This window comes from Pseudorca crassidens, chromosome 4 (assembly GCF_039906515.1).
Source record: "Pseudorca crassidens isolate mPseCra1 chromosome 4, mPseCra1.hap1, whole genome shotgun sequence".
In the NCBI taxonomy this organism is placed as follows: Eukaryota; Metazoa; Chordata; class Mammalia; order Artiodactyla; family Delphinidae; genus Pseudorca; species Pseudorca crassidens.
This window is the reverse complement of record NC_090299.1, coordinates 133,522,485-133,537,621: the sequence shown is the minus strand read 5'-3', so window position 1 is coordinate 133,537,621 and position 15,137 is coordinate 133,522,485. Positions and strand designations below refer to the sequence as shown.

Sequence of the window (15,137 nt, the reverse complement as noted above, 5' to 3'; positions counted from 1 at the left end):
TGAGAGACATTTATCAACGTCTACAGACATTTTAGTTGCCACAGTTGGGGAGCTCTACTGGCGTTTAGTGGGTAGATGCTATTAAACGTGTTATTCAAAAGGACTGTTATTAAACATCCTACAAAGCACAGGACCGTCCCACACAAAAAATTATTCAGTCCACAATGTCAACAGTACCAAGGTCGAGAGACCCTGGTGCAGTAATAGTTCTCTTAACCATAACGCCTTTCTCATTACTTACTGGCTAATAAAACATTTTTTTAAAGTCTCACCCCTCTGTGACATTCACCTGGCAATACCCTATGTTAGGATTTCGAAAAGCATAAGCCGTTAAGACTCTCCTCAGAGCAGCGATGCCCATTTCGTTCTGGAAAGCTGGGTGCTCTGGGAGGGAGCGGTGCAGGTCCCTCTCAATCTCCTCCGTGGCAAGGTTGTACTTCCCCATGGACTTCTCCACGAGGTCTTCATAGTACCCGGGATGCGTGGCCTTCTCGTTGATAGCACCTGGGAAATACCCAACAGACACAACATCAGAAAGCGGAAGCCCCGCCCTTGGTCTGTAACCACAGCTGACTGACCCAGACTCTTCACCTTCCTTCCCCTCAAAGGACACTTGCGAGATAATTATGAAATCCCATGATGACGTGTCTGCTGCAATCACGGCCAGATTGTAAGTTCACTTCTGTCCTCCTTCCCTCTTCTCACTCCATAGTAAGCGGCTGTTTAAAAACCTCCCTACAGGGGCTTCCTTGGTGGCGCAGTGGTTGAGAATCCGCCTGCCAATGCAGGGAACATGGGTTTGAGCCCTGGTCCAGGAAGATCCCACATGCTGCGGAGCAACTAAGCCCGTGCGCCACAACTACTGAGCCCATGAGCCACAACTACTGAAGTCTGCCTGCCTAGAGCCCATGCTCCACAACAAGAGAAGCCACCACGATAAGAAGCCCACGCACTGCAACATAAAGTAGCCCCCACTCACTGCAACTAGGGAAAAGCCCGCATGCAGCAACGAAGACCCAACACAGTCAAAAATAAATTAAAAAAAACAAAACAAAACACCTCCCTATACTATATGATATCACTTATATGTGGAATCTAAAAAATAATACAAATGAATGTATATGCAATACAGAAACAGAGTCACAGACACAGAAAACAAACTTATGGTTACCAAAGGGGAGAGGGAATGGGGGAGGGACAAATTAAGAGGATGGGATTAACAGATACAAATTACTATACATAAAATAAATAAGCAACAAGGATTTACTGTATAGTACAGGGAACTATATTCAATACCTTGTAATAATCTTAATGAAAAAAAATCAGAAAAAAGATAACTGAATCTCTATGCTGTATACCTGAAACTAACACAATCAACTCTACTTCAATAAAAAAAGTAATAATGATGAATTAACAAAAAAAAAACCTCCCTAAGATAGAGGTTTCCAACCTAAAAACTGTGTTCCAAGGAACTTCCACAGACAATCCTGAGGGGCTTCTCAGAGAAAAAAAGGGAAGTGGGCAGAGAAAGCCGAACTGAGGCCTCCCCGGCCTCTGCCCTCCCTCAACCAAGCAGTTTTGCTTGTATTTTATTGGGGTTTTCCTTAGGATTTCACTTGAAAAAGGAGGGTCTGCTTCTCAAAATAAGTTTGAAAACTGTTTGCTAACGCATAAGCTTTGAAGGGCTCACAAACAGCCATACTGAGCGGTTGGAGGAAGTATTAGGACACGTGGAGGATTTTTAGAATTGCAGGGGGCGGGGAGGGTATTCCCGGCAGTGATGAGCCACTGCTACGGAGGGGAGTTCCTCAGTGCTGGGGATGACGATGGAGAGGTGGGTGAGAATCACTGCTTTGAGATATTTACATTTTATGATTCTTAAAGGCAGAAAAACTCTGGATGCAAACATTTGAATCTAAATCTAGTTAAATATAATTTACCTAAGTATAAATTATATATACATACACACACATACATAAATATATACAGATAAAAATACACATACCTATATGTACATATTATATAATGAATAGACATATATATGTTAAATATATATATATACACTATACACACGTATTTAATGACAGGGTAAACTGATTTGTGTTTCACTGATTAGAAATTAGAACCCTGGGCTGACCCAGTCCTTGCCACAGGGGGTCACCCGGAGAGCCAGCCTCATCACTCACACTTGCCCTGGAAAGGCAGTCTGGTTGACGGCAACTTAACATTGGCTTTGGCTCTCTTCTCAAGGGAGATTTGCAAGGATTTCTTGCCATCTGGCCTGCACCTCACTTCAGTGGGTACAGAGAGCCAGGCCCTGGTACAGTGGTCCTAAGAGTTATGGGAAGCAGGGCAGGACTCAGGCGGGGCTCCCCTGCTGGGGGCTGGGCTCTCCCCGTGGGTGGGCTGGCCTCCGTATGAACCCCACGCCCTGTGCACTGGGTGGAAATATGGGCTCAGTTCTCTACCCAACAGAGATGGTGTGTAGACCACATCACCCTTTGGCCTCACATAGCCCATCACAGTTAAAGAAAACGCTGGGTCTAACACTGAATGTGTCTTTATAACAAGGCTGTGGACTGTCGTATGCTGTTTCCCCGGCGGCTAACGTGTTTCATTTTCATCTAAAATGTGGCTGTAAATAACTTCCAATTGGAATAAAATGAAAATGGAATTTTTTGTTTACTCTGTCAGCGATCTGAATCAGGTTGTCAAGGTGACCTGTTCGCCACACACAAGAAAGACAGCAGACTGGATGGTAAGGATCTTCTTGGGCTGGACTGGTAACTAGAAATGATTTGACTCAAATTTGGGTTTCTAAATGAGGAGCTACGGCTGCTCTATGTAAAGCAAATGAAAAACAAGACGTGTAAATGAGGATAGAACAAACTAGTTTTACATGAAACAGATAAAGCCAATTATTTTTCAGGATTCTATCCCCCTCCTTCTGAGATATAATATATCTCATTATAGGCTATTGCCATTTATATCCACTTTTAGAAAGAGCTACAGGTGTTATTTTTTTCAAAGGTTTTCTTATAAGTCTGGTAACTATGCTTTTAATTTTAATGTCATTTTTAAAATAAAAGGTTTTGATAATAGTGCTTGTGTCAGATCACCTCACATTCAAATAAAACTTTTCACATGGGCCTATTTAAGACGATTACATTTCAAGCTTCTAACCAGATAAAGTAACTGATTTATATATTAAAGACTGGTGACACCCAAAGGAATGCTCTGATGTTTGTGACAGAATAGATCCCTGGCATACACCGGATGCTTAGTCTGGGAGGAAGGATGGGCTTAGCCCGAAGGACCTCTGGCTTCTGTAGCAGGGCTCAAAGGTTTAACCTGACAGTGTTGTATTTGGGCATGAGCCTGGCAGTGGGCCAGCGAGGATGGACACAGCTTTCCCATGGGTCCAGGGCGCGTCCCCCTCTGTCCTTCCCGGCATCTCCAGCTTGGAGTGTATGATCCAGGAAGGCTTTCGTTCCCAGGGCTGATTCTGGCGTCTCTTCCTGGTCTCCAGTGATAACCAGCAAATTCAAGAGGTGGCAAAAATCAAGGAGAAGCTTCTTCTATTCCTTCATTTCTACCCTCTCCCCCATCCCAACGAAGACTTTGACGGAGTGCCACACTTAAACATCCTCAATGAAGCTGACACAGCTGGGAAAGGACAGAAAGGACTCCAAGAATCACAAAGAATTACACTCTTTTTCTTCAGTCTCCGTTTTATCCTAAATAGAGTTAGTGAAGGAATAGAAGAGGTTATGAGGACTCGAGGGATGGTATCTTCAACATCTGGTCTGTTGAATACGTGTCCTGTATTTTTACTGAGGGAATTCAACACTCTGGCAAGGAACTGTGATCTAGCACTGAATCAGGGGGTGACATATTTGAAAGAGCCCTGATGCACGATGGAAGGCGGAAGGGCAGCCCCGGGGTCCCCAGCTCCCACCCCGAGCCCAGCCATACCTGAGAGCAGCAGCCAGAGCTCCCCGCGCATGCTCTCGGGTACGCCCTTCAGCACCAGGTCCCGTGTCTTTTCCGTGCGGTACATGCAAATCCCTTGCCCGTACTCAGCAAAGTGAATCTTCCAGGCTTGCTCTTTCAAAAACTCTTTGGCCTGAAAGGGATAATGAAGCAGCACTACATCCCAACGTACTTCGACAATGGTTAGGACAAGTTCGATGGAAGGTCAGAACTTTCCCTGGTGAACGGAGCAGTTAAGTTCCGGACAGAATTCATGAGAACAAAGAACTCAGATTTTCTCGAGTCCTTGCCGGATATGACACATGTATGCCCGTGGATCTGCCATGAAATTTTCTGTCCTAGAGTCAGAATTGTACTTACCTGAGTCAGCAGAATGCAAATGATATGTATGGCTTTATGTCTATACCTCCAAGTGAAACAGTGGATGTCTTTTAAACGTGGCCTGAGACATGACGTACTTATTTGTTGGCTGACTTATACAATAGTTAAAAACAAGACCAAAAAAGGTCAGCTGTACCCTCTAGAACATCTCCTTCCATGATGAAGCCACTCTGAAACCCAATGACATATAACCATGTCATTATATGTTATATTTATATGTCATTTGTGTTTCTTCAACAAAATATCCTTTACTTGTAGGAAAATATCTATTGACATGTTGATGAGTTTACTTTTACTTAAAAAGATTTTTTCAACGTTATTGTTCTAATATAGAAAGTTCCGGGCAAGAGGAGGCGGCACCCACCAATTTCGGGTTGAACTCCTCGGGAGACCGCCGCCGATACATGGTCATCAGGGTCTGTGTGGCCGTGGGGACGCTGTTGCCATTGAGGTTAAACTGGCGCTCGCCGTCAGCATCGGAGCTCGTGCTTCTCTGGGGACTGGAGGAAACGAGGCTGCTGGGCCGAGAATACACCTGCCGATGCAGAGAGCAACAAGATGCTGGAACCATTTTGGCTACAGAATCTACTTCTTCAGCGTCCTCTGGACAGACATCGATAGTTATGTCATGGTTCCTAAGAGGTTTCTTGTGATGTGACAAAATAGGAGAAAGGCAGCAAACCAGCACTTTGATGGGGATTAGATGGGGTCATGGGCCACAGAGCTTCAATGCCCAAAATAGGTTTCCTCTGTATTTTAGATGCATTTTTACAACAAACTGGTTGGCCACATGTCTCTCTGATTAGTATGCATGCAAAGCATGATGTGGTTGAATCAACTGCTAATGGGATCACCTCCCTCACCTCCTCTCTAGCTTCTGGTGCCTCAGAAATGCCTACAGAAGCTTGGAGCAGGAAGACGGGGGCAGGCATGTTACTCATGAGCTCACCATTTTTGCCATGTATTTTCGCTGCTAGTAAGTTGCTCTCTCACTTGAGCTAATTACATATCTGTCAGGGCTCCAGTTCTTTGGATGTCTAGGGCTTAATTCAATAGGGATACAATTCGTATTTTATCATCATCAAATCATCATAATGATGTTGTATTTCAGTTCTGAGTGACCTCTGTACCATTCCCAACAAGGTCACTTGTATATAGACCAGAGTCACTTGCTATGTAACCAGGACAAATTACTTAATAATGCTTTCAACAGCGAAAGAAGAGGGATAGACCAGATGATCTCTAAGATTCTGTCCGGCCCTATGATCCCAAACATAAACTCCATGAGATTTAAATGAGATACTGCTCTAGACATCAGAGTAGGTGGTCCATCTTAGCACAGCTGCAAAGCTTCAAGATCAGACTAACAGACAGGGAGGTGCACCCCAGGGAAGAGTAAGAAGATGAACCAAAACACCTGCAGGTGCCTTCCACAGACCTCATCATCTGAACTGTTGTAGCTTCCTGCAAACTCTTTGTCCGAGTATATTTTGGAGGTCGTCTGTTGCAGGAAATCAGAGATCCTCTGCACTAGAAAGTCTCTGTCTCTCAAATTGGCAAACAGGAAGGTCATCCTGTTCTTGGTGCTGATGGATAAAGGACTGGGGAGCACGCTGGAGCTGTCTGCCTTTTCTACAATCGTCACCTGAAAAGAAACAGGACACCAAGAGTATTATTTTCCAGGGATTATCCGACAGCAACCTCTGAGTAGCACTGAAAAGAACACAACACTCTTAAATCTCTGTAGAAACCTCCTCTATTTTATTGAGGCAAGTTTTTTGCCCCCCCAGGAGACATTTGGCAACATCTAGAGGCACTTCTAGTAGTCACGAGTGGAGGGTACCACTGGCATCTCATAGGTAGAGGAAAGGATGCTGCTAAAACATCCTGCAGTGCACAGGACCCAGGACAGCCCGCCCCCATCAAAGTCCGGCCCAAGATGCCAATAGTGCCAAGGTTGAGAAACCTTGTTGTAAAGGAATTCTTTGATTTTCATTAAAATTTAATGGAACCATAAGAGGAAGGATTCCTAGCTGTTGCTTCATCTGTAAGAGACAGAAACAACCGATGACACTGGGCCCTTTTACCAGCTTAACGTGGGGATGGCTTTCAAAACACCACCAATCCTTCAAACATCTCATTTAGACTCCAGGGCTTTGCACCCCTCACCTCTTGCCACTTCAAAGTTTTAAAGGCTCGATTCTGAACAGACATGACATAAACAGCTTAACTGCAACCCCATCTGCATTGGCTGACTGTGTGTGTGTGTGTGTGTGTGTGTGTGTGTGTGCGCGCGCACGCGCGCGCATGCATAGCATGTGTGGTGAAGTAAGTCTACCATGTCAGGAGAAAAGTAGGAAAGAGGGGCATGTGTTTTAGCTTTGAAATGACGACATATATTTGGTGGCTTATAATACGATTTTCATCAACTGGAAACTAGGATAAATGCATTCCAACTTTTTTCTTAGCACATTAGGAAGAAGATCTCAAGGTCAGCCCTAGATAAATGGTTTATTTGCAGCAGCTCTGACTCTGTAGAGTTAAGTTTCTTTCCCTTCTTCATTTCCACATGTAAGCAGTCTAGACAGGTTCAACTTCAACCTCTTCATCAGCATTTTCATGTGAAATACATTTCCTCCCAAGCAGAACTTTAAAAACTTTTCTCCCCTTCAAGGCTAAGGAACTTCTTGGAATTGTCTAAAAAGTTGCATGGTCCCAAGTGCAAACAGATATTACTGGGGTCCAAAAAGGGAAAAAATTGCAGGACCTGTCTTCTGTTCTCAGACTTCATAAATATGTACAAGTTAGATATATACTTACACTTTTTTAAAGGAATCTCCGAGATACCTGGAGTTGCACATAAAAGTGTTTTTTTTCCCTCAATGCAAAAGAAGCTAGAGAAACTGGGGGAAAGAAACCCAACTTCTTTATCATGAAAAGGATTTTCCCATAACACTTCAGACATGTGTTAAACACGCTTATTTTAAAAGACTGATAAAAACTTCCTTTTCTCTCAGTACATTTTTTGATTCTTTTAGTCACCAGGCATCTGAGATTAAATGACAGATGTCAAGGGAATTAATGGTTCAAGTTCTCTGCCTAAAACACAGACATCATGTGCATCGTGATGGAGTCAAAGTGGAAAGTCCTGTATCTAGCAGGATCACGAATACAGAGACAGCAAGAAAGCTCTCTCAGAAAACCTAGGGAGGTTCCCACGGGTTACAACCTATTTTTCACTGGCAAACGAGTTCTAGTAGAATTCTACCCCATAAGCTTTGTGCCACCAGGAACGGGCAACAGCTATATCTGAATATTCTACAGAATAATGAGACACATTTTCGTTACCAACTTGGGTTATAAAATAGATCAAATTTAATCAAATCTTGGTGTGTCATACGGAACACTTACAAGGTAATTTACAATTGAAAGAAAAGAGAGACTTTATCTGGAATCTCTAATGAGGACCCCGATGACTTCACTTTATCCTCCTGCTTTGCTGCCTCAGTAATTTCTATAAAATCTACAGCAATATGATTCTGTGTAAACATTTAACACGTATCGATTTGGTCTACCTTAAGTCTGTATGTAGAATATATATTAACAATCTCCAGTCAATATTTCTACTTATTTATAAAAAGTTAAATAAAATAACAATTCCTAGTCTACACAATCCTAAAAGTAGCCGTTCCAAGGAGGATGCAGTGTTCCCACGGAGGGTCCTGCTCATCAATCAGCTTAACTCAGTTCACAGACACACCACCTCAAACAGACCTGGATGGAGAGTGGGAGCCTCGTCCTAGTGTTTTTCTGTCATTATCATACCTAGAGGTAATAAAATTTACATTAAGTCCTTTGCTTCTTCCATTAGTCGAGGTTCGGGATTTACCATGAATATATCTCAGCGATTCATCAGGTTAAAGGACAGGGCACTGCTGTCTCATTGAGCATTTCTTTAAAGCTGCATCCTCCAACCACAACACTCTTTATTATTTTTTTTTTTTTTTGCAGTACCCGGGCCTCTCACTGTTGTGGCCTCTCCCGTTGCGGAGCACAGGTTCCGGACGTGCAGGCTCAGCGGCCATGGCTCACGGGCCCAGCCGCTCCGCGGCATGTGGGATCTTCCCGGACCGGGGCACGAACCCGTGTCCCCTGCATCGGCAGGCGGACTCTCAACCACTGCGCCACCAGGGAAGCCCAACACACTTTATTTTTAAATGCTACCTCTACCATTGTCCCTCTTCTGACTTACCCTGAAATATGACTGAATGATCTTTGCGCTACCGCCTGCTGGGGAAAACTAGCAAGCAGAAGGTGGGCTGAGGACATGAACCACTATTCTCTCAATTCCCCCGAACTCTCACCATCCTATTATAAATCACACTAAAATGTACACAGAGCACCTGGACCAAACCGGGAGGTGGGGAACAGGAGAGAAGACGTCTGGACAGCAGCTCCCAGCCCCTCTCTGCTCCTGAGTTCTCTCTGGATAAACAAAGTGATGATTCACTCAGATTCATAAATGACACATTCACGGTACATTCTTAATCCCAGGATGGGTTTCCCTAGCCAGTCCAGGTCACTCTGCTTTACTATGTTCAGGTAGTACTTGATGAAGAAAATTTTTAGTAGAGCAGCCTTGGTGATAGGTGTTAACTGGACTTATCGTGGTGATCATTCTATAATATATACAAATATCAAATCACTACTTTGTTCACCTGAAACTAATATGTCAATTACACTACACATACACACACACACACACACAGAGTTTAGTAACTCCCTAAGACAAAGTTTGCTGGAAAAAGTCATGAAATGCCTTTCAGAGCCAATTGTAAGTCCTGATGAATTTATCCATCTCAGAATTCACTCCCAACAATTCCTGGCCTCCAAATGTGTCATAATACCACTTAGTTCACCCTATAAGAAGGAGAACTAGATTTTTCAATTGCTTAACATTTTGCATTCTTTTTGATCCACCAATTAAACTTCTAGGAACTTATCACTTAAGGAAAATTATACATATGATTGGGAGAAAACTAAAAACAATGCAAAGGTCCAAGCACAGGTAACCTAAAAAGAAGCAATAAATTATACATATCCATTAATGGAATAATATGCAGTCGCTAGAAGTTACATGGTAAAAGAAAATTTTATGATACGGGGAAAAGTTTAGTGTACACCCACTGTTAAGGGAATTAAGAAAAAAATAAAAATTCTTTATGTTTTATATCTAAATAATATAAATGACATATACACAGCAATGTACAGAAAGCCTGAAAAGCTGTACAGCGGAATGTCAACATCGTCGTCTTCGAAGGGTGGGATTAGGACTGAATTTTGTTTTCTTTTTATTTGTAGTTTTACTAATTTTCTGTGATAATGATACAATATTTTTGAAACAAGAAAAAACAAACAAAATTTGCTTACATAAATGATTTTGTTAAAAAAAAAAGAAAAGAAGGCAGAAGGAAGCTTGAATCCTTTACTATAGAGAATCTTAATAAAGGGTCAATCTTGATTAAATAGCAAAGCTTCTAACCGTCTTAATTTCTAGAAAAGGACCAGAGTAAGTTGAAAGTTACCAGGTCAGAAACTGTGGGTCTGCCAGCCCTTGACATCCTAACTTTGAGTTGCTTCTCAACCCCAAACAGCAAGGCTTCCATACAAGTACCAGAGTAATCTATCACTGTGAGGACACGACAGAACACACCTCCACCCCAGATACAATAAGAATGTTTCTTAGTCTTCACTGTCTATGGGCATCAGCCTGGCACTCTATTAAAATACAGACTCCCAAACTTGCAGCGATCCAGAAGATCTGGGGTGGGCTCAGGAATCTGCCACTGTGGCCGGCGGTCCCAGTGGTTCTAATGCAAGGAATCGACAAACCGGACAGATCTGAACACTTGGCTTTCTGATTCACAACCTAGACTGTCTCCTCTGAAGACCAAGCTGCTCAGGCTGTGAGTCAGGTGTAGTAACTACATTTTCTAGCTTCTGTATTTGATGTTTTCACATCTTGGGGCCTTTTTGACCCAGAGTTAGCCAACTCCTGGAGATAGTAAAGGTCTCACCTGTGAGCAGGCCTTTTATAGGCAAACCAACCAATCCAAGCCCATACCCCACTGACCTCCTATATCTGCTCTCACACTCAGGGCCACATTCACCTGCCCTCATCACCCCAGGGCCAGGTACCAGACAACTAGGGGTAGGCCCTCTGCCCTGGAGCCTGCCAAAATTATTCAGCTCACCAATCCTAAGCCTGCTTACCCTGCCTCGCCTGTTTCTTCCCATGGAAACCACAATAAAGGCTCTTGCCCATGTTTTCCCCAGCTTCTTTGCCTGCTGACTCACCCTGGTGCTTCCCTGCGTGGTCCCCACGGCATGGCGTGCTCCCCCTAGTGGAATCTGTGAGTATAGCAAGCAATCTTTTCAATGACAGTCATCTCCTGCTCTGTTGGCCTCACCTTACCTGAACAAGAATGAAATCTACATTTTAAAATACCAGGCTGTCTCTGGAAGAAAATATCTCGCAGGTCCCATGGTCACTTAGAGCAATGACAACAAATAAAAGAGTGGCATGGGACTTCCCTGGTGGTGCAGTGATTAAGAATCCACCTGCCAATGCAGGGGACACGGGTTCAATCTCTGGTCTGGGAAGGTCCCACATGCCGCCCGTGCGCCACAACTACTGAGCCTGTGCTCAAGAGCCCACGAGCCGCAACTACTGAAGCCCGTGTGCCTAGAGCCCAGGCTCTGCAACAAGAGAAGCCACTGCGATGAGAAGCCCGCGCACCGCAACGAAGACCCAACGCAGCCAAAAATAAATAAAATTTTAAAATACATGAAAAAAGAAAAAAGAGTGGCCTGGCTTCCCTGGTGGCGCAGTGGTTGAGAGTCCGCCTGCCGATGCAGGGGACACGGGTTCGTGCCCCGGTGCGGGAAGATCTCACATGCCGCGGAGCGGCTGGGCCCGTGAGCCATGGTCGCTGAGCCTGCGCATCCGGAGCCTGTGCTCCGCAACGGGAGAGGCCACAACAGTGAGAGGCCAGCGTACCGCAAAAAAAAAAAAAAGAGTGGCAGATTCCACCAAAGAATTATGAACACTCACCTATGGTTAAAAGCCAACTCACGGCTGGTAAAAGATACACAGAAAAGTATTACCAGTAAAACTCTTAAAATACCCTAAAAGTTCCATTTTCACCTGCCACTTACCTCTCGGAGTGGGATAATGAGGCTGCACAGGTTTTCCTCCTTGCTGGTAAAGCAGATGTAGTTTGTGGACACAAACATCTGCCCCAAAATGTGCATTTTGTTGAATGGAGTCCAGAGGGTGCAGTCTGTGTGGCCATCTAATTTTTCATCTTTGGGCAGCCGGAAAAGTGCACGGTATCTCTCACTCTTTGCCCTGGCATCCAGATCGCTGGAAAGCAACAAAAATAACACCCCCCACAAAATAAAATTTCAGTACCTCTAAATGATGCGGCAATGGAGGTTCCCCAGCCCATCTTTCCCCTCCTCCATCTAGTGAGACTTATTCCTACCTTCTTGGCTTCCTACTGGCGTTAACTCCAAACTATGACCCGAAAGTATAATGAAATTATTTTAATGTATTTAGGTCCCTTGTGCAGCCATTTTGCAATCAGTATCCCTGAATGTCAAAGGATCTTAGGAAAACAAGGCCTGGCCAGGAAATAATTCTCTTTCTAAAAGAATACAGTAATTTCTTAAGAGATGACTACATTTATCCATGACTCATCCACAGCCACTCTTGGGGCCTTATCTTTTAAGAACGACCTAATGCAAATACACGCAAGCCACACGAATCTGCTGACTGACACTGTCCACATTGAGCAGACAATAAGACTGCCCAAACCACAGGAACGACCCACCTCCAGGACAACCAGAGTATCTAACCTCGTCTGGGTCCTCAGGTAACTATGATCTTTTCCCTAATGAGTTCCTTTATCCTGTTCATCATGGCAGCCGTTTAAACCTCTTTGCTCAAGCTTTTATGCCACTTCAGCCCCCTGACGATCCAGTTTCTGGCTTCACAGGGCAAAGACAGGTCCTCCAATTCCCTCCCTCCTGTCTCCAAAACCAACTCCATCCTCATCTCATCCTACTTCCTTTCCCTGTTTCAAAGGGGGATGTATCAGCACACATAAGCATCCTTTTCCATGTCCTATGAGATGTCACTTTTTAAATTATTCATTTTCTTCTAGCTTTATCTCCATGCTCCCTTCTGTCCCTGCACTTACCCCTCACCAACAAACTCTTCCCATCTGCCTACTTCATACCATCCTCTGGTCAAATCTTTTTCATTCTAAAATGAGCAAGCCCCCTCCTTTACCATTGAATTTCTTGAAAAAGCAGTCCGTACTGTCCTAATGCCCTTGTCTTGCCTTTCACGTGCTATTCAACCCACTGTAGTAACCCATCTTCTTCTTACTCTATCAAAACATGTCTCAAATCACCAAAAGCGTTTTAATTGCAGTGACTTCTTGTCAGGTACCAGCTGGATGGCAATGATTGCCAATTCCAGTTTGATGTCCTACAGGCAACTTAACTCAACACGATCAAAACTGAGCCCTCATATCCCTTGGACAAGCTCTTCCTTCCCTCATCCCCACCTCAGTTAGGGGTAATTCCATGCATACCATCATACTTTAGAGCATCAGCTTTTCCCTCACCTTCTCTCTAGCCCAGATCCAGACTTCCAGGCCTCTCTGCAGCCTCGCTTCATCAAATGCCCAGCCACCTTTCACACGTGCGATGGACTAACTTCCCTCTGTGCTTTTCCCTTTTGCTTCTCCCATCATGTTATTCCCTCTGCCTGAAATATCCATCCTACTGACTCTGAATGAGTAATGTCTACTATGTCTTGAGAGCCCAGCTCCAAGCAGCTCTGCTGAGAGGTCTTTCCTACACACTCTGCCCATCTCCCCATGTGTGTGCTCACGGCGCTCTGCTCATAGGAACAGAAGAGGTCCCATCCCATTGTACTGGAGCTGGTCGTGTCTGCCTCGCTTAATGAACTGGGAGTGCCTTACGTAGTCTTTTTCAGTTTTGTATCTATACCTGGAAAACTGTTCTGAACCCTTGAAGTTGTTCAGAAAAGGTTAACTTTCATAAAGGAACAGATGTGTTTCTTGTTTCTAAAGTCTCTAAAAGACGCTAAGTCTCTGACACCTACCGTTTTAGAGCAGACACTTTTTTAGGAGATTTCTTTTTCAGTTTAGGCAGGGATCGATCTTGTTCAAACCCCTCATTGTCTAAGAGTTGCCTCATGGCGATGTTGGCGAGCTGCTCCATTAACTTGAAGGTCTCATTGATGTTGAGGAATACGGAGAAGAAATGTTCGCTGGACCTTGTGCTCACTTTAATCACGTCAGGCAGAAGCAGCGTGGCGTTCTTCTCGAGCTGAGTGATGTCCACCCACCGGATAACCAGCTTGGCTAGCACAGGGAACAAGGTTGGGTCAACACACAGCTGCTCAAAATCCTTTCGAGATACTGGAAACTAACAACCCTGCCCGCCAATTTCACTGACCTCCTTTGAGTTTATGTGCCCATGTTTATCATTGTTCTGTTTGTTAGTTTTAACAGACAAACCTGGACCACAAAAATTCTGAGTTACAATTATTACGGATTTAAGTCCATGTCTACTAAATGAATTATACCTTTGGTGAATCTCTACTACTTCATAACTAATTTCGCTACAACCGCTGAGCCAAAAATGATTGGATTCAATTGTTAGGTCATCACAAAAGAGCGCTGGCCCAGTTACAACTACAGGTTTATTATTGTTGATGTCCGGATGTGGTTTATGCGTTCAGGGCAGGCAAACCTCAGGAGACTTTCAAAAGCTTCCCTCTGAAATTCTAGAGAACTCACCTTCCCTTCCCATCAGAAAAGAATAAAAGCAAAGGTGGTTAATACTGAGGTACATCCAACCCTGTCGGGGAACCTTCCCCTTCCAGTAGCTGCAAGAGTAATAGTTGACGAGTTTCTCTTCCTCAGGCATTCCAAACAGCCGATGGAACTTCACAATGGCTTCCTTGAACTTCTCTGTGTCATCATCTTCCTTCACATCATTGATTTTGTTATATTCTGCAATGATGCCCTAAGAAGCGATAAAGCACAAAACACACAACTGGTATCACCATGACTAGAGCTGCTTTTTCCCGTATCTTGTACATAACTGGAAAGGAACAAAAAATTTCTAAGGCTAGAGTTCAAAAAAATTGAATTATTTTCAAAGCCAATTCCCCAATTCTAAGCCAATTAACAAGCAGCATTTATGTACTAAAAGATTTCCAAAGAGCAATATAGATTTTCATATCTGTTTATTGGTACTAATCATTTTTTTAAGTTCACTTAGAATGAAGCCCATAGTTTTCTTTTACACATGAGGAGATGAAAAGATTTTGCTAGTTCTACTACTTTTCCTAGCTTATCATGATAGACTTATCCCAAAGGTCAACCAACATCTGCCTTTCTCAAAAACTCAATGAGGGGCTTCCCCGGTGGTCCAGGGGTTAAGAATCCGCCTTCCAGGGCTTCCCTGCTGGCACAGTGGTTAAGATTCCTCCTGCCAATGCAGGGGACATGGGTTTGAGCTCCGGTCTGGGAAGATCCCACATGTCGCGGAGCAACTAAGCCTGTGTGCTACAACTACTGAGCCTGTGCTCTAGAGCCTGAGAGCCACAACTGCTGAAGCCCGCTCACCTAGAGCCTGTGCTCCACAACAAGAGAAGC

General features: G+C 44.0%; 1 protein-coding gene across 1 annotated transcript in view; it reads right to left on the bottom strand.

Annotated features, from left to right (window-relative positions):
• Window positions 1-15,137, bottom strand: part of TBC1D9 (TBC1 domain family member 9) — a 105,893-nt gene that overhangs the window by 25,556 nt on the left and 65,200 nt on the right. The window contains exons 4-10 of the mRNA XM_067736808.1: window positions 14,274-14,502; window positions 13,574-13,835; window positions 11,593-11,800; window positions 5,813-6,019; window positions 4,739-4,909; window positions 3,976-4,126; window positions 290-504 (exon numbers count right to left, since the gene is read on the bottom strand). Coding sequence (XP_067592909.1) covers window positions 290-504; window positions 3,976-4,126; window positions 4,739-4,909; window positions 5,813-6,019; window positions 11,593-11,800; window positions 13,574-13,835; window positions 14,274-14,502 — 1,443 coding nt within the window. The remainder of the gene's footprint in view (window positions 1-289; window positions 505-3,975; window positions 4,127-4,738; window positions 4,910-5,812; window positions 6,020-11,592; window positions 11,801-13,573; window positions 13,836-14,273; window positions 14,503-15,137) is intronic.